Source organism: Salmo trutta, chromosome 14 (assembly GCF_901001165.1).
Source record: "Salmo trutta chromosome 14, fSalTru1.1, whole genome shotgun sequence".
NCBI classification, from domain to species: Eukaryota; Metazoa; Chordata; class Actinopteri; order Salmoniformes; family Salmonidae; genus Salmo; species Salmo trutta.
The window spans coordinates 41,032,166-41,058,751 of record NC_042970.1 but is presented as its reverse complement, the minus strand read 5'-3'; the positions used below and the strand labels follow the sequence as shown (position 1 = coordinate 41,058,751).

Sequence of the window (26,586 nt, the reverse complement as noted above, 5' to 3'; positions counted from 1 at the left end):
AGGGGAGAGAGGGGTGACAGAGATAAAGAAAGACAGAGAAAGAGAGGGGGGAGAGAGAGAGAGGGAGAGGGAGAGAGAGAAGAAAAAGCCGACTCACAGCTGCATGACCAGGTACAAATGGGATGTGCTCTCAAATATATCCTCCAGTGAAACAATGTTGGTGTGCTTGATTCTAAAAAAGAAAGAAAGAAAGACACAAAGAAGACAGAAAGACAGGGATATTATTATGACAATATACACTGAGTGCACAAAACATGAAGAACACCTGCTCTTTCCATGACATAGACTGACATAGACTGACAGACTGAATCCAGGTGAAAGCTATGATCCCTTATTGATGTCACTTGTTAAATCCACTTCAAATCAGCATAGATGAAGGGGAGGAGACAGGTTAAAGAAGGAGTTTTAAGAATTGAGACAATTGGGACATGGAGTGTGTATGTGTGCCATTCAGAGGGTGAATAAGCAAGGCAAAATATAGCAATGCCTTTGAACGGGGTATTGTAGTAGGTGCCAGGTGCCTATTTGTGTCAATAACTGCAAACGCTGCTGGGTTTTTCACACTCAACAGTTTCCTGTGTGTGTCAAGAATGGTCCACCGCCCAAAGCCCATCTAGCCAACTTGACAACCGTGGGAAGCATTGGAGTCAACATGGGCCAGCATCTCTGTGGAACATTTGACACCTTGTAGAGTCCACGCCCTATGAATTGAGGCTGTTCTTGAGGGAAAACGTTCAACTCAATTATTAGGAGGGTGTTCCTTACGTTTGGTATGCTCAGTGTACAGTACTACGCTGCACGGTGTCTCACTCTCAATACTGTCATGTGATCACCAGGTGGCACCATTGCTGTGTTTAAGAGTGTGTAGGAGTACCATACACAAAGCCTTGTCCCATAAATACAGAACTTGTAATATCGTGGGGCCGGTTATTTTCTTCTCACACCAAAACGTACAGTAGTCTCTGACAGAGGAGTGTTTCATCATCTCTATCCAGAATATATGGATATATATTGGAGACAGCTCCTGACGTTGGCCGGACACAGCAGTGTCCATGTCTTCATGCAGCACCACTGACGAGAGAGAAGCGAGCCAGTTAGGGGGAGTTCTATAGGGACTGAGGGAAATACACGGGCAGGAACAGCACTGGTAATACACAAGCTAACAACGAGACGTCCAAGGTTGAGGCAGGACATTGTTGTTATCCTGTAAGCCTTCACGTAGGCGATATGTCACACTGTGTGTTGTTGCTGTAAAGACAAGCGAGAGAGGATGGAGGAGAGAGGATGTCAAATGTGTACGTCTATGAGTATGTCTCTCTCCCTCCACTCAATTATATTTCTCTCTCTCCTTCATCACACTGCTGCAGGGAACTCCACACACACACACGTACACACACACGTGCGCGCGCACATCATCTCCCCCCCGCCTCTGTATGTGCTGTTGCCCTAGCAACAAGGACACTAAAAATAGGTTTATCTTCTTTACTCCTGACATTTCCGGTGCACAATCCTGGTGTTTCTACTGACAGGACACATATATATAACATACTGTATCATGCATCCAGCCAGTTCCCCTTCTCCACTGGCTTCCACTGCTTAACATCAAGTTGGCTCTGCCGCACATTACCATGAGCCAATAGATAGATACCACGCTGTCAATTCTTTACATTGACAGATCCTGTGTGTTATGTAAGCAATAAGACCCAAGAGGGTGTGGTATATGGCCAATATAGCACAGCTAAGGGCTGTTCTTATGCACGATGCAACGCGGAGTTGCTATTTTCTTTATTGCTATTATTATCTGATTACCAACGTAATTAGAGCAGTAAAAATAAATGTTTTGTCATACCCGTGGTATGCCACGGCTGTCAGCCAATCAGCATTCAGGGCTGAAACCACCCAGTTTATAATTTCAATTTGACATTTTAGTACTTTACCAGATGCTCTTATCCAGAGCGGCTTACAGGAGCAATTAGGGTTGGGTGCATTGCTCAAGGGCACAGCAGCAGATTTTAGACCTAGTCTGCTCGGGGATTTGAACCAGCATCCTCTCGGTAACTGGCCCGACCGCTAGGCCACCTGCAGCCTTCAGCCTCTTTCCTGAACCTCAACGTAAATGAGTATTAAAATATTTTCATGACTGATGATGGGGAAACGACCTGGTATTCATTATTAAAGCTGGAATCCGCAGCTGCCACATCCATTTTTGGACGTATTAATTATTGATATGTAGCCTACCCATTGATTCTTGAAGAATAGGCTATAACTTAGAAATGCCTCGTGAGCTTAGTTCAACTGTCACTTCCATCAGAATCCAAAATACAAGTTGGTATTACTCATGTTTGTAAACAATGTAAATGTAAACAAACATTGTATAGCCTCAAAACATTGTAAAAACGATCATGTTGATATCGTGGGTGGTCAGTCCTTGTACCCATAGCTCTGTTTACGTATTTGAGAATGATTACATTTCTTCAGGCCCATCGTTTAGCATTTTACCAAAACAGAGGCGCCGTGGCCGCTTTGTTATTGTTTCAACTGCGGATTCTAGCATTAAGGATATCGAGTTATGTAGTGGTGTGGTGTGGTGTAGTGGGGTGTGTTTTGTTGTGTTAATTCTCTATGTTACTGACCTATGCAGCACAGCGATCTCATTCTCGATGTTGTTCTCCTTTCCCTGCAGGGCCTTCTTGGGGATACACTTGATGGCCACCAGTCTCTGGGTCCCCTTCTCCTCCGCTAGCACCACCTCCGAGAACGCCCCCCTGGAGCACAGGAAACACACATATTCCAAAATATGACACACACTTACAGTTACACTTACTAACTGCAAAGACCAATCCAAATACTGTACATTAAAATGTGTTAAAGATGTGTTGCTGAACGTATGTCACCAATGAAAAAGTGAGGTAGTTTAGTCTTGGTCCGTAGAACCCAAGTCAATAAGGCCTGCTTGTCTCAAAGGTGGGTTACTAAAACGATAGTGACATTTTAATAAGAAGAAAGGGTCTGGCCCAAATCAATAGGTAGAGTTCTTGGGAAATAAGGCGTGTGGATCACTTTGCACAGACAGTGTTCGCACGAGAGCTGCAGGACTCATGGTGGGGCGAGTGTGGCTACAGAAAGAGCCTCCCTTCCTCCTCAGAGAGCACACACCGAGGGCGGGTGAGGGTATCCCCCATAGATCCCCATGGCCTAACCAGGCACAACCTGTCCAACACTAGCACATTCCCCATAGCCAGCCACTATTACCATGCACATTCTGTCCACCATCTCTCCCACGAACATAGGCTCTCTCCACCCAGGGAGGGCCTCCCCATGGCTGCTATAACCAGGCACATCGTCTGTCCCTAACCCATGCCAGTAGCACCTCTCTAACCGTGGACGGTGTCCCCACGACCACCCTCTAACAAGGCACATCCTGTTTCTCTCATCCCATCCCTCCCAGTAGCGGCACAGGTTCTCTCCACCCAGGGAGGGTTTCCCCATGGAGGACTAGCTACTATAACCAGGAACATCACATGCACTCCAGGCTCTCCACAGCTGTGTGTGTCATGGCAGCCAGGTCCTGTGGGGTTCAGGGCAGAGGAGAGGCTGGATAAACAAAAACACGAGTGTTTGCTCACTCATCATCACTAGCTATCCACATCACCCATCCCCACCCCAACCCTGTCTGACTCCCACAAAAATAACCATTGAAACAGCACTCCATCTATATATATATATTTTTTCCCCCTACAAGCCAGTCTCTCTCGCTGCTATTTGGGATAGCGCTGTGTTTTTGGTTGCCCCCACTACCACCTACCTGTCACTACCAACTTCCTGTCAGTCTCAAAGTTCACATGGCAAACAGTTTTAGAGGCACTACGGCAATGTCACCATTGTGAATTATTCAATAGGCCACTCACACACACAGCCATATGCACGTGCGCGCGCACGCTGTGCAATCAGAAACAGATGCGGTTAGAGACAGAAGACGATGAAGACGTGTACACTCACGTTACCAGATATTATACAACCTCGCAACAACAAAAAATCTCTCTTTTCAGAATCATGCACACCAACATTGTTTTACTGGAGGACATCTTTGAGAGCACATCCCACTTGCAGCTGTGATCTCTCTCTCTCTCTCTCTCTCTCTCTCTCTCTCTCTCTCTTGACTCATTCCCCTTGTTAAACAACACTCACACACACAACTTGATGCTATTATTTATTCCGTTTCAGAGAAGGAATATTTCCTTATAGAAGGAATGCAACAAAAAAAGAACAACCTAGTAAACCCACATAACAGTCTGGTTGGTATCGAGCAAAGACATGCACTGATGGGCACGCACGTTCACAGAGAACTGGGGCGTTATGGTAATTCTACCACTTGCTGTGGTCAGTTCCATCACTCCCTGCTACAGGGCATGAGGGTGAGTGGAGGGTCAGTTACGGTGAAGAGGTTCTGAGAGAATCAACATAAAGGCCCCTCTATCCCATTTGGTGAGCCTGACAACCAAATTTGGCCGACAGCACATCTCTTCATCTCTTAATTGTAAATCGCTCTGGATTAGGGTCCGCTATATTACTAAAATGTCAATGTTAATTGAAAGCATGTACACTTTACGGTTCTCAGCCTCTGTCACGAACAACCCTGCACTGCTGTAGGGTACATTGGCGCACCGCTTTCACTCACTGTCTATCACTGAGCCGAGAATTACACCAACCACACAAACGGGCACGCACAGGCACACACACTTACATAACTTAAACTAAAACTATATTGCATAACTTAAATGTAATATATTCTAATCCTACGCATTCTGTTGAATTCCCATATCTTGTTTGCTCCCCTTGCATTCATTTTGAAAGTCGCTGTAAGTCCTTGACTCCCCATGATCAGACTTCCTGCCACCCATGGCCCTCAGTCTTGTGCTCAATGAGCCAGTGGTGCAGAAAGGGTTGCATGGTTAGGCTGATTCTAAAAAGAGGGGATCAAATCTCACGCATTCACTGCACTTCCCCTTCCACATAATTGTCTTCAAATTTAGCCTGCAAGCAACAAAATCAAATAAAGTTGCACTTCTCATCGACCTGGAAAAGGAGACAAGCCATTTCTTTATTTGTGCTATTCGACCCAGAAAAAACTCTATATTCACGCTGTACCTATAAAGTCTGCCCTGGCCTGTTTTACAGTAAATGTTAACTGATATTTTATTACTAGGACACAAGGACACAAAGCCCTGTCTTAGTCTGTCAGTAAAATCCTAATGGCCTGTGCCTGGCAACCCCTAAAGACCCTTGAGCTGACGGCCTGAGACCCATGAATGGGACAATCAATGAGGAGTGTATGGCTCACTCCCTCCCTCAATCCATGGAGATAAACATAGTGTAACTATCACACACACAGAGGAGGTCCGTTTCAACCGAGGACAGGATAAGAAGCAGATGTGCATCCTTACTTAGCTGGTGAATTGCGCACACACACACACACACACACACACACACACACACTGTCGTTCAAAGGTTTGGGGTCACTTAGAAATGTCCTTGTTTGAAAGAAAAGCACATTTTTTGCAGTTTAAAATAACATGAAATTGATCAGAAATACAGTGTAGACATTGTTAATGTTGTAAATCACTATTGTAGCCAGAAACGGCAGATTTTTTATGGAATATCTACATAGGCGTACAGAGGCCCATTATCAGCAACCATCACTCCTGTGTTCCAATGGCACGTTGTGTTAGCTAATCCAAGTTTAGAATTTTAAAAGGCTAATTGATCATTAGAAAACCCTTTTGCAATTATGTTAGCACAGCTGAAAACGGTTGTACTGATTAAGGAAGCAATAAAACTGGCCTTCTTTAGACAAGTTGAGTATCTGGAGCATCAGCATTTGTGTGTTCGATTACAGGCTCAAAATGGCCAGAAACAAAGACTTTCTTCTGAAACTCGTCAGTCTATTCCTGTTCTGAGAAATTAAAGCTGTTCCTTGTGAGAAATTGCCAAGAAACTGAAGATCTCGTACAATGCTGTGTACTACTCCCTTCACAGAACAGCGCAAACGGGCTCTAACCAGAATAGAAAGAGGACTGGGAGGCCCCAGTGCATAACTGAGCAAGAGGATAAGTACATTAGAGTGTCTAGTTTGAGAAACAGATGCCTCACAAGTCCTCAACTGGCAGCTTCATTAAATAGTACCCGTAAAACACCAGTCTCAACGTCAACAGTGAAGAGGCGACTCTGGGATGCTGGCCTTCTAGGCAGAGTTGCAAAGAAAAAGCCATATCTCAGACTGGCCAATAAAAATAAAAGATTAAAATGGGAAAAAGAACACAGACACTGAACAGAGGAACTCTGCCTAGAAGCCCAGATCCCGGAGTCGACTCTTCAACTGTTTGACATTAGTGGCAATAAATATTATTGTTGCCAAAGGTTTGCCGCAGATTCACCACTAGTGGCAAACATTTGCAAACTTCTGTCAACATTGTTTTGCACACTATTTAATTTTCAGCAAATTTGCCACAAGTATGGATAAATGTTTATTTTTGCTAGCGTTAGCTAACGCTAATCAGCTATACCTGGGCCAAAACTCTGTTTTTTTCATCCTATAGCCTGTTCTCCATCTACTTTTTAAATAATGAGCCATGTTTTCAGCACTTTTATTGCCATGATTGATCAAACATTTTATCATGCTCTCATCTCTCTGCAGCAGACTTACAGTTTAGAGACATACAGTACAGAGAGCAATATGCTTGGAACATCAAATAGCAATAAAATCACAATATCGAATCGCAATACATCGTGAGAATAGCAATACATATCGTATCGGCACTTAAGTATCATGATAATATCGTATTCGTGAAGTCACTGGCAATTCCCAGCCCTAAAACGGAAGCTTAGCAGCTATCTGAAAAACAATACATTCTGGTATTTAAATGATTTATAGAATAACACGGCTACTACAGATGATTGCTTATAACACTTGCAGTATGCCACAATATTGATATTATCCTTAGCAATGGTGACACCAACACCATCTCAGATATGTGGGTTGAGAGATTAATTTCCCAAATTGGAAAATGGATTAAATATGCCATAGATAAATAGGCAGGCCAGCGATGGTTCAGCTAGTGTAATGTGTCTCTAGTGCAGTGATCTGAGTGCACACAAGAATATGAGTGGTGAGTGAGAATGAGAAGCAGAGAGGAAAGGAGGCTGTGTTTAACCTAGGTTGACATGCAGAGGGAGAGAGAGGGGGGAGGAACGGAGCGTGACAAACTGCGCGCACGCACACGCACAGAGTCTGTAGAAACATCACTAGCCTTTTAGCTCTGAGCTTGTAAGCGTTCCATCATAAGCATGGGAATAAATCTCAGCCATGAGACAACTATCGCACCCATCACCCAACTGAGCCCCAATATTTGGTGCACAAACATATGGATTGAATACACATGCAGTACACACTGTTCATATACGCACAGCACAGTAATACACTGGCTTGTAGTCAACGTTTGCCATTAGCTATTGATGTAAACCTGAGTCCCTGTGGGCTCTCATATTACCAAAACATTGTAGTGGCCAGTGTCAATATGTGTAATGATACCAGTGTGCTTTTAGAATCCACATCCAAATAGACATGTACTGTATGTGGTGATGTCTTCTCTACTGTATAATAGCTTCATTAACTTATCAAATCAAACAAGTGTTGTGAGCCAAATGCTAATTCATATACAGATCTGCCATCTTAAGGATCCGCCCCTTTTTTTCAATTTTCGACTAAAATGACATACCCAAATCTAACTGCCTGTAACTCAGGCCCTAAAGCAAGGATTTGCATTTTCTTGGTACCGTTTGAAAGGAAACACTTTGAAGTTTGTGGAAATATAGGAGAATATAACACAATAGATCTAGTAAAAGATAATACAAAGAAAAAACAACCGTTCTTTTGGGGTTAAATACAGAGCCTTCAGAAAGTATTCATACCCCTTGACTTGTTCCACATTTTGTTATGTTACAGCCTGAATTGTGTCACTGGCCTACACACAATACTCAATAATGTCAAAGTGGAATTATGTTTTAAAAAATGTTCAAATTAATAAATTAAAAGCTGAAATGCTTTAAGTCAATAAGTATTCACCCTCTTTGTTATGGCAAGCCTAAATAAGTTCAGGAGTAAACATTTGCTTAACAAGTCACATAATAAGTTGCATGGACTCACTCTGTGTGCAATAATAGTGTTTAACATGATTTTTTTATGACTACCTCATCTCTGTACCTACACATTCAAAAATCTATAAGGTCCCTCAGTCGAGCAGTACATTTCAAACACAAATTCAACCACAAAGACCAGGGAGGTTTTCCAATGCCTCACAAAGAAGAGCACCTATTGGTAGGTGGGTAAAATAAAAAAGAAGCAGACATTGAATATCCCTTTGAGCATGGTGAAGTTATTAATTACACTTTGGATGGTGTACCAATACGCCCAGTCATTACAAACATACAGGTGTCCTTCCTAACTCAGTTGCCGGAGAGGAAGGAACCGCTCAGGAATTTCACCATGAGGCCAGTGGTAACTTTAAAAACAGTTACAGAGTTAAATGGCTGTGATAGGAGAAAACTGAGGATGGATCAACAACATTGTAGTTACTCTACAATGCTAACCTACAGTGCCTTCGGAAAGTGTTCAGACCCCTTGAATTTTTCTACATTTTGTTACGTTTAGCCTTATTCTAAAATGGATTAAAAAATATTTTTTAAATCCTCAGCAATCTACACACACTACCCCATAATGACTAAGCGAAAACAGGTTTTTAGAAATCTTTGCAAATGTATTAAAATTCAAAAACAGAAATACCTTATTTACATAAGTATTCAGACCCCAAAATATCTAAACCTGTTTACTTTGTCATTATGGGTTATTGTGTGTAGATGAGGGAAAAAACTATTTAATACATTTTAGAATAAGGCTGTAACCTAACAAAATTTGGAAAAGGTCAAGGGGTCTGAATACTTTCCGAAGGCGCTGTAAATGACAGAGTAAAAATAAGCAAGACTGTACAGAATTTAAAAAAATCCAAAACATGCATTTTGTTTGCAATAAGGCACTAAAGTAAAATTGATAAATATTTGGCAAAGAAATGACCTTTACGTCGTGAATACAAAGTTTAACTTTTGGGGGCAAATCCAACACATCACAGAGTACCACTCTTCATATTTTCAAGCGTGGTGGCTGCATCATGTTAAGGGTACGCTTGTCATCGGCAAGGACTAGGGAGTTTTTTGGGGATAAAAAGAAACAGAATAGAGATAAAATTCAAAATCAAATAACTAAATTACCCATGATATGACCATCTTAAAATAATTCCATATGTTAGCATCAGGAAATTAAAATTAGCCTTGTTAGCTGGCTGAAAATGAGCAGTTATCTTTCTCTCCATGCGGGTGCAGTCGAGTCATTGGATCAGGGCTTGCTATCAAAATGATGTCCTCTGTCGCGTGTGCAAACGCTAGGCCTAGGTCCTATTACTGCAACATTCAAATGTACAAAAATGGATCTAAAATGCAGCCATACACATCAACAACCATTGTTTTATATAGCTTAATAACACAAGATTGATATTGGTCTCCACTGGGCTACGACATACAAGTGTCTAGTGCAGGGCTCACCAACCATGTTGTTTTCACTCCAACCTGATTCTAATAATTAGCTGGTTGATAAACTGAACCTGGTTAGTTACAACTGGGGTTGGAGCGAAAACCTACAGGTGGGTAGCTCTCCGGAAAAAGGGTTGGAGACCCCTGGTCGAGTGTATCCTAAGGTTACAAATTAACTCAAAATTGGCACAAGTAACTCAATACCCCGATTGACTTGATGTAGTTAAACATTTCAAATATGGACAGTCAAGGGTTGTTTTACCCCCAATCTTGATAAGAAATGACCATACTAGACACTTTTGGATAACATAAATAGGAAACGAATAAAATAAGTCAGTAGGCTACACCAACATTAGGTTCCAGTCATACAAAGTGTCAGGTATATTGTACGGAATGCTTGTCAAATAAATCAATCAGCCTTACTCTGTTCAAAAAGGACTTAGTTGTTGCAATGACAATACCAACCAGAGGGCGAACGTATCTTGAAAGACTTTGGTTGCAAGCATCTTTTATGGAGCAGTAATGAGGTGCCCAATAATGGTTGCAATTGCGATCAGTTGTGTGGGTGAATTTAGCGCGAATTTATGGTTAAACGAGACATCAGCTGGCGATAATAAGGATGCTGCCTTTTGAGGAAGATTTTCGAGGCAGGGTGTCAAAATTGGCGTGTCCCAATCCCATAACACCTTGCGGCGCACCGAAAATAAATGTGAATTAATGACCGACAGAAGTCCCTGCTTGGGAAAACACTTTCCAGAAGAATAATCAATCATTTGGAAATGTAAGTGTAACGTTTATTTATTCACAAAATTATGTTTAAATGTTCAACAAATTACTTTCAAATGAATTGTGAATTAAAATGTTGAGGAACTGGTGTTTGAGTCCGTTGCTAAACTAGCTAGTTAACACGTTGGCCACGACAGCAGGCGATCTGATCCTGCTTATATCGGCTGTTTTTAGAGATGAACACCCTCAACTAACTATTCGTAGATTCAGCAATGTCTCAATTGTGAAGAACCGGACAGTTTTAAATTCTGAATTGGTGAACTTGCTAGCCAGCAAATCGTTTTCAGGTACTAAAGTGGGCACCTGATCGCGTTTCACTCCATTGCATTGGCTTGGCAGGAGAAAACAGTCCTGCCCAATAGCGAGCCAAGTTATTTGTACATCCTGTTGATGAGTCTGTTTTGCTACCTAGCTGCAGTGTTTGATTACCTAACTTTCTCTTGCCACTTTCCCTTCCCTTATTATGTTGCACCTTTGGGGTTGGTGTTACTAGTTACAATTTGAGGCAAAATTATTCTACTCTTTCTGTAAACTTGACAAAGCCTAAAAATATGCAAAACTGTTAACAAATGATTGCAGAGTAATAAAGGTAGTTGTGGCTTAAGCAACTTGAACCAGCACTGAAATTTGAGCAGTGAGGTTAATTTCTTTCCCCTCCTCTCTGCTTGTTCCAGGTTGAAGGACATCCCACCCTGCACATGTAAATAACTTGTTGTGAACCTCCCAGCCACCACCGTAATCACCATATCCAAGAATATTATTCAGGAGTGTGCAACATCACAATGTTAAATAGATTCACCCAAATTGTTTATCTAGATTTCAGGACATTGTAATTTATGAAGCTCATTCTAAAATACAGATGTGATTTCTGTCCCAGGGGATTGCACTGTTTGCAAGTCTTCAATTTAGACTACATTTTGTTGAACTATGTGGTGGTGAAGTGCTGGAACAAGAACCTGTAAAGTACGGTCCTGCATATAAAAAAAACCTGTGGTTGTCTTTACACAATTTGCTCTCGTGCACTGAACAAGCTTGTGAATGTTGGAAGTTAATCTCCTTGATGTCACTCACTTAGGAATGATTTATTTTGTACAATGGATTGTGTTTTAATGACTCATGCAGTAAAAACAAATGTCAACATTTATACAAAATTACAAGTGTTTCTGGTTTTGAGGCCTGGGCATCTAGTGATCTGTCTAATCCCCTGCAAGGAGAGAAAAGGTAGCAATAATATAATGCTGTAATCATTTCATGTTTGATATGCATTTACAGCGCATTTGGAAAGTATTCAGACCCTTTTTCCACAGTTGGGCTCCCGAGTGGCGCAGCATCTCAGTGCTAGAGGTGTCACTACAGACCCTGGTTCAATTCCAGGCTGTATCACAACTGGTTGTGATTGGGAGTCCCATAGGGTGGCGCACAACTGGCCAAGCGTCGTTAAAATTTGGCCGGGGTAGGTTGTCATTGTAAATTATTTTTTCTTAAAGGACTTGCCTTTTTAAATAAAATAAATCAAATGTGTTAAGTTACAGGCTGATTCTAAAATGGATAAATACATATTTTCTCAATCTACACACATTACCCCATAATGACAAAGCGAAAAAAGGTTTAGACATTTTTGAAAATGTATTAAAACAATCTGACCTTATTTACGTACTGTATGTATTCAGACCATTTGCTATGAGACTTGAAATTGAGCTCAGGTACATTCTGTTTCCATTGATCATCCTTGAGATGTTTCTACAACTTGGAGTCCACCTGTGGTAAATTCAATTGATTGGACATGATTTGGAAAGGCACCCCTGTCTATATAAGGTCCCACAGTTGACCTTATGTCAGAGCAAAAACTAAGCAATGAGGTCAACGGAATTGTCTGTAGAGATCCGAGACAGGATTGTGTTGAGGCACAGATCTAGGGAAGGACACACACACATGCTGCAGCATTGAAGGTCCCCATGAACACAGTGAGCTCCATCATTCTCATATGGAGCTGGCTGACTGGCCAAACTGAGCAATCCAGGGAGAAGGGCATTGGTCAGGGAGGTGACCAAGAACCCAATGGTCACTCTGAAGGAGCTCCAGAGTTCCTCTGTGGAGATAGGAGAATCTTCCAAAAGGACAAACCTCTCTGCAGCACTCTACCAATCAGGCCTTTATGGTACTGTGGCCAGACTGAAGCCACTCCTCAGTAAAAGGCACATGACAACCCGATTCGAGTTTGCCAAAAGCCACCTAAAGCCTCTCAGATCATGAGAAACAAGATTCTCTGGTCTGATGAAACCAAGATTGAACTCTTTGGCCTGAATGCCAAGCGTCGCGTCTGGAAGAAACCTAGCACCATCCCTATGGTGAAGCATGGTAGTGGCAACATCATGCTGTGGGGATGTTTTTCAGCGGCAGGAACTGGGAGACTAGTAAGGATCGAGGGAAAGATGAATGGAGCGAAGTACAGAGAGATATTATTTGATGATAACCTGCTCCAGAGCGCTGAGAACCTGAGATTGGGGCGACGGTTCACCTTCCAACCGGACAACAACCCCAAGCACACAGCCAAGACAATGCAGGACTGGCTTCGGGACAAGTCTCAATGTCCTTGAGTGGCCCAGCCAGATCCCGGACTTGAACCCCGATCGAACATCTCTGGAGAGACCTGAAAATAGCTGTGCAGCGACGCTCCCCATCCAACCTGACAGCGCTTGAGAGGATCTGCAGAGAAGAATGGGAGAAACTCCCCAAATACAGGTGTGCCAAGCTTGTAGTGTCATACCCAAGAAGACTCGATGCTGTAATCGCTGCAAAATGTGCTACAACAAAGTACTGAGTAAAGGATCTGAATACTTATTACATTTACATATTTCAGATTTTTAATACATTTGCAAAAATTTCTAAACCTGTTTTTGCTTGGTTATTATGGGGTATTGTATGTAGATTGGGGGGAATCATCCATATTAGAATAAGGCTGTAACCTAACAAAATGGGGAAAGTCAAGGGATCTTAATACCTTCCGAAGGCACTGTAGATAATTATAACAAATCAAATATTATTGGTCACATACACATGGTTAGCAGATGTTATTGCGAGTGTAGTCAAATGCTTGTTGTGGAATTGTTAGATTACATGTTAGATATTGCTGCACTGTCGGAACTAGAAGCACAAGCAAGAATATATACATAAATACACTGTTCAAAAAAATAAAGGGAACACTTAAACAACACAATGTAACTGCAAGTCAATCACACTTCTGTGAAACCAAACTGTCCACTTAGGAAGCAACACTGATGACAAATGCTATTGTGCAAATGGAATAAACAACAGGTGGAAATTATAGGCAATTAGCAAGACACCCCCAATAAAGGAGTGGTTCTGCAGGTGGTGACCACAGACCACTTCTCAGTTCCTATGCTTCCTGGCTGATGTTTTGGTCACTTTTGAATGCTGCCGGTGCTTTCACTCTAGTGGTAGTATGAGACGGAGTCTACAACCCACACAAGTGGCTCAGGTAGTGCAGCTCATCCAGGATGGCACATCAATGCGAGCTGTGGCAAGAAGGTTTGCTGTGTCTGTCAGCGTAGTGTCCAGAGCATGGAGGCGCAACCAGGAGACAGGCCAGTACATCAAGAGACGTGGAGGAGGCCGTAGGAGGGCAACAACCCAGCAGCAGGACCGCTACCTCCGCCTTTGTGCAAGGAGGAGCACTGCCAGAGCCCTGCAAAATGACCTCCAGCAAGCCACAAATGTGCATGTGTCTGCTCAAACGGTCAGAAACAGACTCCATGAGGGTGGTATGAGGGCCCGACGTCCACAGGTGGGGGTTGTGCTTACAGCCCAACACCGTGTAGAACGTTTGGCATTTGTCAGAGAACACCAAGATTGGTAAATTCGCCACTGGCGCCCTGTGCTCTTCACAGATGAAAGCAGGTTCACACTGAGCACATGTGACAGACGTGACAGAGTCTGTAGATGCCGTGGAGAACGTTCTGCTGCCTGCAACATCCTCCAGCATGACCGGTTTGGCGGTGGGTCAGTCATGGTGTGGGGTGGTATTTCTTTGGGGGGGCCGCACAGCCCTCCATGTGCTCGCCAGAGGTAGCCTGACTGCCATTAGGTACCGAGATGAGATCCTCAGACCCCTCGTGAGACCATATGCTGGTGCGGTTGGCCCTGGGTTCCTCCTAATGCAAGACAATGCTAGACCTCATGTGGCTGGAGTGTGTCAGCAGTTCCTGCAAGAGGAAGGCATTGATGCTATGGACTGGCCCGCCCGCCCGTTCCCCAGACCTGAATCCAATTGAGCACATCTGGGACATCATGTCTCGCTCCATCCACCAACGCCACTTTGCACCACAGACTGTCCAGGAGTTGGCGGATACTTTAGTCCAGGTCTGGGAGGAGATCCCTCAGGAGACCATCCGCCACCTCATCAGGAGCATGCCCAGGCGTTGTAGGGAGGTCATACAGGCACGTGGAGGCCACACACACTACTGAGCCTCATTTTGACTTGTTTTAAGGACATTACATCAAAGTTGGATCAGCCTGTAGTGTGGTTTTCCACTTTAATTTTGAGTGTGACTCCAAATCAAGACCTCCATGGGTTGATAAATTGGATTTCTATTGATTATTTTTGTGTGATTTTGTTGTCAGCACATTCAACTATGTAAAGAAAAAAGTATTTAATAAGATTATTTCATTCATTCAGATCTAGGATGTGTTATTTTAGTGTTCCCTTTATTTGTTTGAGCAGTGTATATGGATGAGCAATGACAGAGTGACATAGGCAAGATGCAATAGCTGGTATAAAATGCAGTATATACATGAGAAATGCAAGATATGTAAACATTATTAAAGTGACTAGTGATCCATTTATTAAAGTGGCCAATGATTTCAAGTCTGTATGTAGGCAGCAGCCTCTTTGTGTTAATGATGGCTGTTTAACAGACTGATGGCCTTGAGAGATGTTTTTCAGTCTCTTGGTCTCAGCTTTGATTCACTTGTACTGACCTCGCCTTCTGGATGGTAGTGGGGTGAACAGGCAGTGGCTCGGGTGGTTGTTGTCCTTGGGGATCTTTTTGGCCTTCCTGTGACATTGGGTTGCTATAAGTGTCCTGGAAGGCAGGTAGTTTGTCCCCGGTGATGCGTTGTGTAGACCGCACCACCCTCTGGAGAGCCTTGCGGTTGTGGGCGGTGCAGTTGCCGTACCAGGTAGTGATACACAATTGAGAGCATCCTGTTGGGCTGTATCTGTAAAAGTGTTAGGTGACAAGCCAAATTTCTTCAGCCTCCTGAGGTTGAAGAGGTGCTGTTGCGCCTTCTTCACCACACTGTCTGTGTGGGTGGACCATTTCCACCTTCTCCACTGCTGTCCTGTCTGTGGATAGGGGGGTGCTCCCTCTACTGTTTCCTTAAGTCCATGATCGTTTTGTTGACGTTGAGTGCGAGGTTGTTTTCCCGCCCTCACCTCCTCCCTGTAGCCTGTCTCGTTGTTGGTAATCAAGCCTACTACTGTTGTGTCGTCTGCAAACTTGATGATTTGAGTTGGAGGCGTGCAAGGCCATGCAGTCATGGGTGAACAGGGAGTACAGGAGGGGGCTGAGCATGCACTCTTGTTGGGCCCCAGTGTTGAGGATCAGCGAAGTAGAAATTGTTTCCTACCTTCACCACCTGGGGGCGGCCCGTCAGGAAGTCCAGGACCAAATTGTACAGGGTGAGGTTGAGACGAGTGATGCACTGATATTACATTTTTGGCCGATACGGCATCCAATATTTTCCTTGCCAAAAAAAAACGATACCGATTTATTAAAATTTGTACAGTTAAATAGTTACCCCACATGGACGCAGCGGTCTAAGGCACTGCATCTCCGTGCAAGAGGCGTCACTACAGTCCCTGGTTTAAATCCAGGCTGTATCACATTCGGCCATGATTGGGAGTCCCATAGGGCGGCGCACAACTTGCCCAGCGTCGTCCGGGCTGTCATTGTAAATAACTGACTTGCCTAGTTAAAGATTACACACACCACACTGACCAAAAAGTTATTTTGTTGGCATTTACGTATTTCCCCATTACCAGTAAAACATCATCAAAACCTGTTTCTTTCACTTACTTGCTGTGCTGTTTCGTTGTTCATTTGTTCAGTCATTTCATTCTCAACCAGGATTTCTATGGAACGCTGTTTGGGTCTTAAAAGATACACTATTTGACATGTAAATAACACAACAATCTGATTCGGTAGCTATAGTTGGCTAGCTAACTATATAGCTAGGTGTCATCTAAAATAACCTTAATTTATAAGACAGTTATTTGATTAATGGTGGTCGGACCCATCTATGTGAAGCTAGCCACAATAAGGATTAGCCACAATAGTTGACTTTGCGGTTAGCCTTCAAAATAAAAGTATGGCATAATTCTACCATTTGTATTCATTTGCATCACTGTCAATGACACTTTTTATTTTGAAGGCAAACCGCAAATTCCACTATTGTGCCTAATCCTTATTGTGGCTAGCTTCACAACACATAACCCAGTGCCTCACTAGCCAGATGAAGCTAGCTGGCTGCTTATAATGTTAGCTTTGGGCAACAGGGTTAAGTAGCTTGCTCGCTATTTATTTTCATGAAGTTCAATTTCAATAGGCGAACAAGTGGTAACTTAGATAATACTTACTCACAAGGATTCCTAAATTGTTGCTAAGAATAATGAAATTGACTGCAGTTTCTACTGGTCATTGTTTTCAGGCTGGTTGTATTGGTGCTAGCTAGGTACCATGCTAAACCTAGTGTTAGGGTTGAACTGGCTATTTGTATGCATAACTTATAATATACCGGGGAAGCTATGCTACAATATTAAGTATATAAACTACGAGTAAATCAGCTGTTGAGGACAAGAAGAACTACAACCGGCAACAGGAAGTGCGTCACGACGCTGGGATCAGCCTACACGCCGACGACAGGAGGAGCAAGTTTAAACCACGCTCCTCCTCCCTCGGACAGGCCAGCATTGAGCGGGAAATATCTCTCAGTATAAAAGAGAATAATAGAATGTGACGCCCTCTTCTCTGTTTTGCCCTGCGAGGTAAAACAGCGAGACCGTATATATACGAACCACACATATACCACGCACGTGTTTGCATTAATTAAAGTACAGCTAAATCAGAAGTTACTATGTGCTGACTATTTTGTTCTGTTACCAGAAACGAACTGTCGCAACATTAACACTAGCTACCCCAGAAGTTGTGGTCGAACAAATTATGCTTTATTACCAATGCGGTATTGTAAACATATTGTTTGTGGCCGGTGTTTGTTTGCAGACTTTTTTGTAGTGCTTTGACAGTGATAATATTTATTTTTTGATACGCAAAGACCCAAACGGCGTTCCATAGTATGTATGTCGTGAAGCTAATAGTAGTGACGCTATTACTGTGTAACTCCAGTAGGGCAACATCTGAAAATAGCACACTTTGTAGTGTGTACCGGTTCTCGACCAGTCGGTGAAAGCCAACATCACCCACGACAAAGAACGGTTGTTGTCAAGGGCAATGAATTCCATTAACTTGGCTTTAATGGATTTTGCCTTTGAGTTGTCTCGCTGAAATGTTCTTAGACTTTCAAATGACTGCTCGACTTGTTGACTGCTTGATCCACACAGCAGACATTGTGTGGGCTAGGTTAGGAATGCTGTGTTGTATGTGTAGCGCAAAATTTACATGCCGTTTTATATAGGTATGCACGGTAGCTTTGACATCGGTTTTTAACATTGGCGTTGAACTAGATATCAGCCGATACCGATGTTGACGTTTTTAGCTAATATCGTCCGATTCCGATATGTTCACCGATATATCGTGCATGCCTAGTTGAGACCCAGGGCCTCATGCTTAATGATGAGCTTGGAGGATACTATGGTGTTGAATGCTGAGCTATAGTCAATGAACAGCATTCTTACATAGGTATTCCTCTTGTCCAGATGGGATAGGGCAGTGTGATGGCGATTGCATCGTCTGTGGACCTATTGGGGCGGTAAGCAAATTGGAGTGGATCTAGGGTGACAGGTAAGATGGAGGTGATATGATCGTTGACTAGCCTCTCAAAGCACTTCATGATGACAGAAGTGAGTGCTACGGAGCGATAGTCATTTAGTTCAGTTACCTTTTCCTTCTTGGGTACAGGAACAATGGTGGCCATCTTGAACCATGTGGGGACAGCAGACTGGGATAGGGAGAGATTGAATATGTCTGTAAACACACCAGCCAGCTGGTCTGCAAATGCTCTGAGGACGCGACTAGGGATGCCGTCTGGGCCGGCAGCCTTGCGAGGGTTAACACGTTTAAATGTCTTACTCACGTTGGCCACAGAGGAGAGCCCACAGTCCTTGGTAGTGGGCTGAGTCGGTGGCACCGTATTATCCTCAAAGCGGGCAAATAAGGTGTTTAGTTTGTCTGGAAGCAAGACGTCGGTGTCCGTGGCGTGGCTGGTTTTCCTTTTGTAGTCCGTGATTGTCTGTAGACCCTGCCACATATGTCTCGTGTCTGAGCCGTTGAATTGCGACTCCACTTTGTCTCTATATTGACGTTTTGCCTGTTTGATTGCCTTACGGAGGGAATAACTACACTGTTTGTATTCGGCCATATTCCCAGTCACCTTTCCATGGTTAAATGCGCTGATTTGCGCTTTCAGTTTTGCGCGAATGCCGCCATCTATCCACAGTTTCTGGTTAGGGTAGGTTTTTTTGGACATGGTATCCTTTATCTCATGCTAGTATTTGGTTTTGTATCCAATGCATTTAGATTAGGATGAAGTAGTCTAGGCGTTCTAATCTATAATAGTTAGAAGTATCTTATCACCTTTCAATATTAGTTACAGCGAATATAAACCATGTTATCTTGAACATCAGTGTCATTTAATAATATGTGCAGGTGTGATAGTTGTATGAATTAATCAAAATGTAAGAAAAAAAACAGTAGCTCTAATGCAATATTAGCTTCACGGTGAAACACCACTATTCTGGCTATTAATAATTTTTAAACAGTCAGTAAAATAGCTCATTTAGCCATCTAAAAACAAAATCTGCCTGTGTGATAGCATGCATGCAAGCTTACCTGACACATTCACTATGATGGAGCAGCAGACCAAGCAAGAGGACCCTATACTGTAGGAGCATTATTCTGGTCGGTGTCAATTTCATTCATTCAACAGGTAATGAGGAGATCGATTCTGTTACTTGTTATTCGTGTCAGACATTTCCATTTTGGGATAGTTGTCCACTGAATTGATAGCAGTAGTTGCTAACGCGGCTACAAACGTGAATGCGTCATTTAAAAAAATATATATTTCACCTTTATTTAACCAGGTAGGCCAGTTGAGCACAAGTTCCCATTTACAACTGCGACCTGGCCAAGATAAAGCAAAGCGGTGCGACAAAAACAAGAGTTAGACAAACAAACGCACAGTAAATAACACAATAGAAAAATCTATTTACAGTCGTGGCCAAAAGTTCTGAGAATGACACGCATACTAATTTCCACAAACTTTGCTGCTTCAGAGTCTTTAAATATTTTTGTCAGATGTTACTATGGAATACTGAAGTATAATTACAAGCATTTCATAAGTGTCAAAGGCTTTTATTGACAATTACATGAAGTTCATGCAAAGAGTCAATATTTGCCGTGTTGACCCTTCTTTTTCAAGACCTCTGCAAACCGCCCTGGCATGCTGTCAATTAGTTTCTGGGCCACATCCTGACTGATGGCAGCCCATTCTTGCATAATCAATGCTTGGAGTTTGTCAGAATTTGTGCGTTTTTGCTTGTCCACCCGTCTCTTGAGGATTGACCACAACAATGGGATTAAGGTCTGGGGAGTTTCCTGGCCATGGACCCAAAATATCGATGTTTTGTTCCCCGAGCCACTTAGTTATCACTTTGGCCTTATGGCAAAGTGCTCCATCATGCTGGAAAAGGCATTGTTCGTCACCAAATTGTTCCTGGATGGTTGGGAGAAGTTGCTCTCGGAGGATGTCTTGGTACCATTCTTTATTCATGGCTGTGTTCTTAGGCAAAATTGTGAGTGAGCCCACTCCCTTGGCTGAGAAGCAACCCCCACACATGAATGGTCTCAGGATGCTTTACTATTGGCATGACACAGGACTGATGGTAGCGCTCACCTTGTCTTCTTCGGACAAGCTTCTTTCTGGATGCCCCAAACACAATCGGAAAGGGGATTCATCAGAGAAAATGACTTTACCCCAGTCCTCAGCAGTCCGATCCCTGTACCTTTTGCAGAATATCAGTCTGTCCCTGTTGTTTTTCCTGGAGAGAAGTGGCTTCTTTGCTGCCCTTCTTGACACCAGGCCATCCTCATTCTTTGCCTCACTGTGCGTGCAGATGCACTCACACCTGCCTGCTGCCATTCCTGAGCAAGCTCTGTACTGGTGGTGCCCTGATCCCGCAGCTGAATCAACTTTAGGAGACGGTCCTGGCGCTTGCTGGACTTTCTTGGGCGCCCTGAAGCCTTCACAACAATTTGAACCGCTCTCCTTAAAGTTCTTGATGATCCAATAAATGGTTGATTTAGGTGCGATCTTACTGGCAGCAATATCCTTGCCTGTGAAGCCCTTTTTGTGCAAAGCAATGATGACGGCACGTGTTTCCTTGCAGGTAACCATGGTTGACAGAGGAAGAACAATGATTCCAAGCACCACCCTCCTTTTGAAGCTTCCAGTCTGTTATTGGAACTCAATCAGCATGACAGAGTGATCTCCAGCCTTGTCCTCGTCAACACTCACACCTGTGTTAACAAGAGAATCACTGACATGATGTCAGCTGGTCCTTTTGTGGCAGGGCTGAAATGCAGTGAAAATGTTTTTGGGGATTCAGTTCATTTGCATGGCGAAGAGGGACTTTGCAATTAATTGCAATTCATCTGATCACTCTCCATAAAATTCTGGAGTATGTGCAAATTGCCATCATACAAACTGAGGCAGCAGACTTTGTGAAAATTAATATTTGTGTCATTCTCAATGTTTTGTCACGACTGTACAGTGTGTGCTAATGTAGAAGAGTAGGGAGGTAAGGCAGTAAATAGGCCATGGAGGCGAAATAATCACAATTTAGCATTAACACTGGAGTGATATATGTGCAGAAGATGAATGTGCAATTAGATACTGGGGTGCAAAAGAGCAAGAAGATTAATAACAATATGGGGATGAGGTAGTTGGGTGTGGTATTTACAGATTGGCTGTGTACAGTGATCAGTAAGCTGCTCTGACAGCTGATGCTTAAAGATAGAGGGAGCTATAATATGTTTTTATTTGGAAAGGCGGCCAAAGGAAGTGTTGGCTTTGGGGATGACCAGTGAAATATACCTACTGGAGCGTGTGCTACGGGTGGGTGTTGCTATGGTGACCAGTGAGCTGAGATAAGGCGGGGCTTTACATAGCAAAAACGTATAGATGACCTGGAGCCAGTGGGTTTGGCGACAATATGTAGCGAGGGCCAGCCAACGAGAGCATGGTGGGTAGTATATGGGGCTTTGGTGACAAAACTGATGGCACTGTGATAGACTACATCTAGTTTGCTGAGTAGAGTGTTGGGGGCTATTTTGTAAATGACATCGCCGAAGTTAAGGATCGGTGGGATAGTCAGTTTTACGAGGGTATGTTTTGGAGAATGAGTGAAGGATGCTTTGTTGCGAAATAGGAAGCTGATTCTAGACTTCATTTTGGATTGGAGATGCTTAATGTGAGTCTGGGAGGAGAGTTTACAGTCTAACCAGACAGCTAGGTAGTTGTCTACATATTTTAAGTCAGAACCGTCCAGAGTAGTGATGCTAGTCGGGCGGGCCGGTGCGGGCAGCAATTGGTTGAAGAGCATGCATTTAGTTTTACTAGCATTCAAAAGCTGTTGGAGGCCACGGAAGGAGTGTTGTATGGCATTGAAGCTCGTTTGGAGGTTTAACACAGTGTCCAAAGAAGGGCCAGATGTATACAGAATGCATAGAGGTGGGTCAGAGAATCACCAGCAGCAAGAGCGACGTCACTGATATATACAGAGAAAAGAGTCGGCCCGAGAATTGAACCCTGTGGCACCCCCATACAGACTGTAAAAGGTCCGGACAACAGGCCCTCCGATTTGACACACTGAACTCTGTCTGAGAAGTAGTTGGTGAACCAGCCAAGGCAGTCATTTGAGAAACCAAGGCTGTGGAGTCTGCCGATAAGAATGCGGTGATTGACAGAGTCGAAAGCCTTGGCAAGGTCGATGAATACGGCTGCACAGTATTGTCTTTTATCGATGGCGGTTATGATATTGTTTAGGACCTTGAGCGTGGCTGAGGTACACCAATGACCAGCTCGGAAACCAGATTGCGTTGTGGAGAAGGTACGGTGGGATTCGAAAAGGTTGGTGATCTGTTTGTTAACTTGGCTCTCGAAGATTTTAGAAAAGCAGGGCAGGATGGATATAGGTCTATAACAGTTTGGGTCTAGAGTGTCTCCCCCTTTGATGAGGGGGATGACCGCGGCAGCTTTCCAATCTTTGGGGATCTAAGACGATACGAAAGAGAGGTTGAACAGGCTAGTAATTGGGGTTGCAACAATTTCGGCGGATAAGATAGGGTCCAGATGATATAGCCCAGCTCATTTGTAGGGATCCAGATTTTGCAGCTCTTTCAGAACATCAGCTGTCTGGATTTGGGGGAAGGAGAAGTAGGGGGGCTTGGGCAAGTTTCTGCAGGGGCTGCAGAGCTATTGGCCGGGGTCGGGGTAGCCAGGTGGAAAGAATGGCTAGCCGTAGAAAAATGCTTATTGAAATGATTGATTATCGAAGATTTATCGGTGGTGACAGTGTTTCCTAGCCTCAGTGCAGTAGGCAGCTGGGAGGAGGTGCTCTTATTCTCCAAGGACTTTAAAGTGTCCCAGAACTTTTTGGAGTTTGTGCTACAGGATGCAAATTTCTAGCCTTAGCTTTTCTAGCTGACTATGTTGGTTCCTGACTTCCCTGAAAAGTTGCATATCACAGGGGCTATTCGATGCTAATGCGGAAGGTCACAGGATGTTTTTGTGCTGGTCAAGGGAATTTAAGTCTGGGGTGAACCAAGGTTTATATCTGTTCTTAGTTATACATTTTTTTGGAATGGGGCATGCTTATTTAAGATGGTGAGGAAAGCACTTTTTAAAGAGCAACCAGGCGTCCTCTACTGACGGGATGAGGTCAATATCCTTCCAGGATACCCTGGCCAGGTCGATTAGAAAGGATTGCTCACTAAAGTGTTTTAGGGAGCGTTTGACATTGAGGGATGGTCGTTTGACCACGGACCCATTACGGACGCAGGCAGTGATCGCTGAGATCCTGGTTGAAGACAGCAGAGGTGCATTTAGAGGGCAAGTTGGTCAGGATTTAGGGTTACGGATTTAGGGTTGTACCTGGTAGGTTTCCTGATCATTTGTGAGCTTGAGGGGATCTAGTTTAGATTGTAGGATGGCCGGGGTGTTAAGCATATCCCAGTTTAGGTCACCTAACAGTGCGAACTCTGAAGATAGATGGGGGGCAATCAATTCACATATGGTGTCCAGGGCACAGCTGGGAGCTGAGGGGGGGCTATAACAAGCGGCAACGGTGAGAGACTTGTTTCTGGAAAGGTGGATTTTTAATAGTAGAAGCTTGAATTGTTTGGGCACAGACCTGGATAGTATGACAGAACTCTGCAGGCTATCTCTGCAGTAGATTGCAACTCCACCCCCTTTGGCAGTTATATCTTGTCGGTAAATGTTGTAGTTGGATGGAAATTTCTGGATTTTTGGTGGCCTTCCTAAGCCAGGATTCCGAGACGGCTAGGACATCAGGGTTGGCGGAGTGTGAAAAACACAAACTTGGGGAGGAGGGTTCTAATGTTAACATGAAACCATGGCTTTTACGGTTACAGAAGTCAACAAATGAGAGGGAATGGGAGTGGTTCTGGGGGCTGCAGGGCCTGGGTTAACCTCTACATCACCAGAGGAACAGAGGAGGAGTAGGATAAGGGTACTGCTAAAGGCTATTAGAACTGGTCGTCTAGTGCGTTCAGAACAGAGAGTAAAAGGAGCAGATTTCTGGGTGTGGAAGAATGGATTCAAGGCATAATGTACAAACAAGGGTATGGTAGGATGTGAGTACAGTGGAGGTTAACCTAGGCATTGAGTGACGATGAGAGAGGTTTTGTCTCTGGAGGCACCATTTAAGCCAGGTGAGGTCACCGCATGTGTGGGGGGTGGGACAAAAGGGCTATCTAAGGCATATTGTGCTGGGGGCTCTACAGTGAAGTAAGATCACTAACCGAAACAGCAATAGACAAGGCATATTGACATTAGGGAGAGGCATGTGTAGCCGAGTGATTATAGGGTCCAATGAGTAGCAATAGGCGAGTCAGGGAGCCGATTCAGTAGTCGCTACTACTCTAGGCGAGCTGGAGACACGGCAATTCAGACAGCTAGCAGATGGGCCTTCGGTGACGTCGCAATGAAAGAGCCTGTTGAGACCACCTCGGACAATTACGTCGGCAGATCAGTCGTGATGGATCGGCGGGGCTCCGTGTCGGTAGTGAAGGGTCCAGGCCAATTGGCAAGAGGTATTGTAGCGTAAGAAATTAGCTGGTGGACCTCTTCGGCCAGCTGGGAGATGGGCCAAGCTCGAGGCCAGCTCAAGGCTAACTGGTGCTTGCTTTGGGACAGAGACGTTAGCCAGGAGTAGCCATTCGGATTGCAGCTAGCTAGCTGCGATGCTCCGGTGTAAAGGTTCCGAGCTTATGGTAGGATTCCGGAGATGTGGTAGAGAAAAACAGTCCGATATGCTGTGGGTTGATATCGCGCTGTGTATTGACCGAGCTGAGGCTGGCTGGTGTCCGAGTAACAGTGAAGATCGCTAGCAGTGGCTGACTAGTAGCTAGTTATCTGACTAGCTTCTGATGGGGGTTCCGGTTCTAAAGTATAAAAATAGCAGATCCGTAACATTGGGTGAGGCGGGTTGCAGGAGAGTATATTCAGTCCGTAAATGTAAAGTGAGATTAAAATATATACATAATAAAAGAGAAACGGTATTTACACGGGACAGGACGGGACAGGACGGGACAAAACACACGTCTGACTGCTACGTCATCTTGGAAGCAGATACCTACTGCCTAGTAGAAACCAAGGCTGTTGGTTTCATCAGGTGATGCTGCCTTCGAATCTCGGCCCAAATGGCAGTAACCTACTGGAAAAGTGCTACCTACTAAGGTAGTTGCCTTGGTAGGCAGTAGGCATCTGCCTTTTGGATTGGTTAAATGTTAACAGTAGGCTACACCAACAGTTTCCATTCATACAAAGTGTCAAAATGATTGCCCAGCACTGGTCATGAACTCTTGATGCTCGAAGCTGAAGCGTGCTGATTAGACCACTGCGCTATGGCGTGCCTCGCAGAGTGGAGTCTGACATTCACAACGTCAATGCAATGGCACCATGCAATGCACCCTGGGCTGAAGAGGCAAACAAATAGGATAAATGTGGTGGAGCCTTGGTTAAATAAAACATTTCTCAAGGTAGGAATATCCCAAAAATATGATTTAATGGCTCATTCGAGAGAAGACAACCTCCCGCGTTATGACATCGGCCATGTATGATTAACGTTTTTGCGATCTAAAAGTTTCTATTAACTTCCAGTGTAGTGAGCGCAGCTTTATCACAATGGCACATCATACCGGCTGAGTATCTGCCTGCTTGAATAGCAATAGCTCAGATACACATGAAAACAACATGAAATTACCCAGGGAATCGATAGAACATAGCTCAGAAATGCATAAAAAACAATAATATTCTATGTGGGAGATTCTTTCCTTTTTAAGGGAGGAAAGACTGGATTCCCAACTGGCACCCAATAGTGTGCCATTTGGAACGCAGCCTGTGTCACGGAATACAGTAGCTAGCTGCAGCCTCTCCAGCATGTGCCCAGAGTTTGTCTGCATGCCAGCCTGCAACACTGCATGGTGTATTTAAAGAAGGCACTCCAATACATCTCTTTCCCATTGATGGATGCTTGCTGAGGTGGCAAATATACACTGGGTGTACAAAACATTAGGATGCTCTTTCCATGACAGACTGACGAGGTGAAAGTTATGATCGCTTATTGATGTCACCTTCAACCACTTAAATCAATGTAGATGAAGG

At 43.8% G+C, this 26,586-nt stretch overlaps 1 protein-coding gene and 1 long non-coding RNA gene across 3 annotated transcripts in view; one reads left to right on the top strand and one right to left on the bottom strand.

The window, feature by feature from the left end:
- The window catches only part of camk1a (calcium/calmodulin-dependent protein kinase Ia), a 60,897-nt gene that overhangs the window by 12,242 nt on the left and 22,069 nt on the right, over positions 1 to 26,586 (bottom strand). Inside the window, exons 1-3 of one of the 2 annotated variants that reach the window (XM_029775880.1) lie at positions 10,105 to 10,248; positions 2,634 to 2,765; positions 98 to 172 (exon numbers count right to left, since the gene is read on the bottom strand). In XM_029775880.1, coding sequence (XP_029631740.1) covers positions 98 to 172; positions 2,634 to 2,765; positions 10,105 to 10,145 — 248 coding nt within the window. In that variant the 5' untranslated portion in view covers positions 10,146 to 10,248. Of the gene's footprint in view, positions 1 to 97; positions 173 to 2,633; positions 2,766 to 10,104; positions 10,249 to 26,586 lie in introns of those variants that run through there. The other variant, XM_029775879.1, reaches the window with a different exon arrangement.
- LOC115208101 (uncharacterized) lies at positions 10,294 to 11,576 on the top strand. The gene is made up of 2 exons (XR_003881093.1): positions 10,294 to 10,420; positions 11,100 to 11,576. It is a non-coding gene; the product is annotated as an uncharacterized LOC115208101 (long non-coding RNA).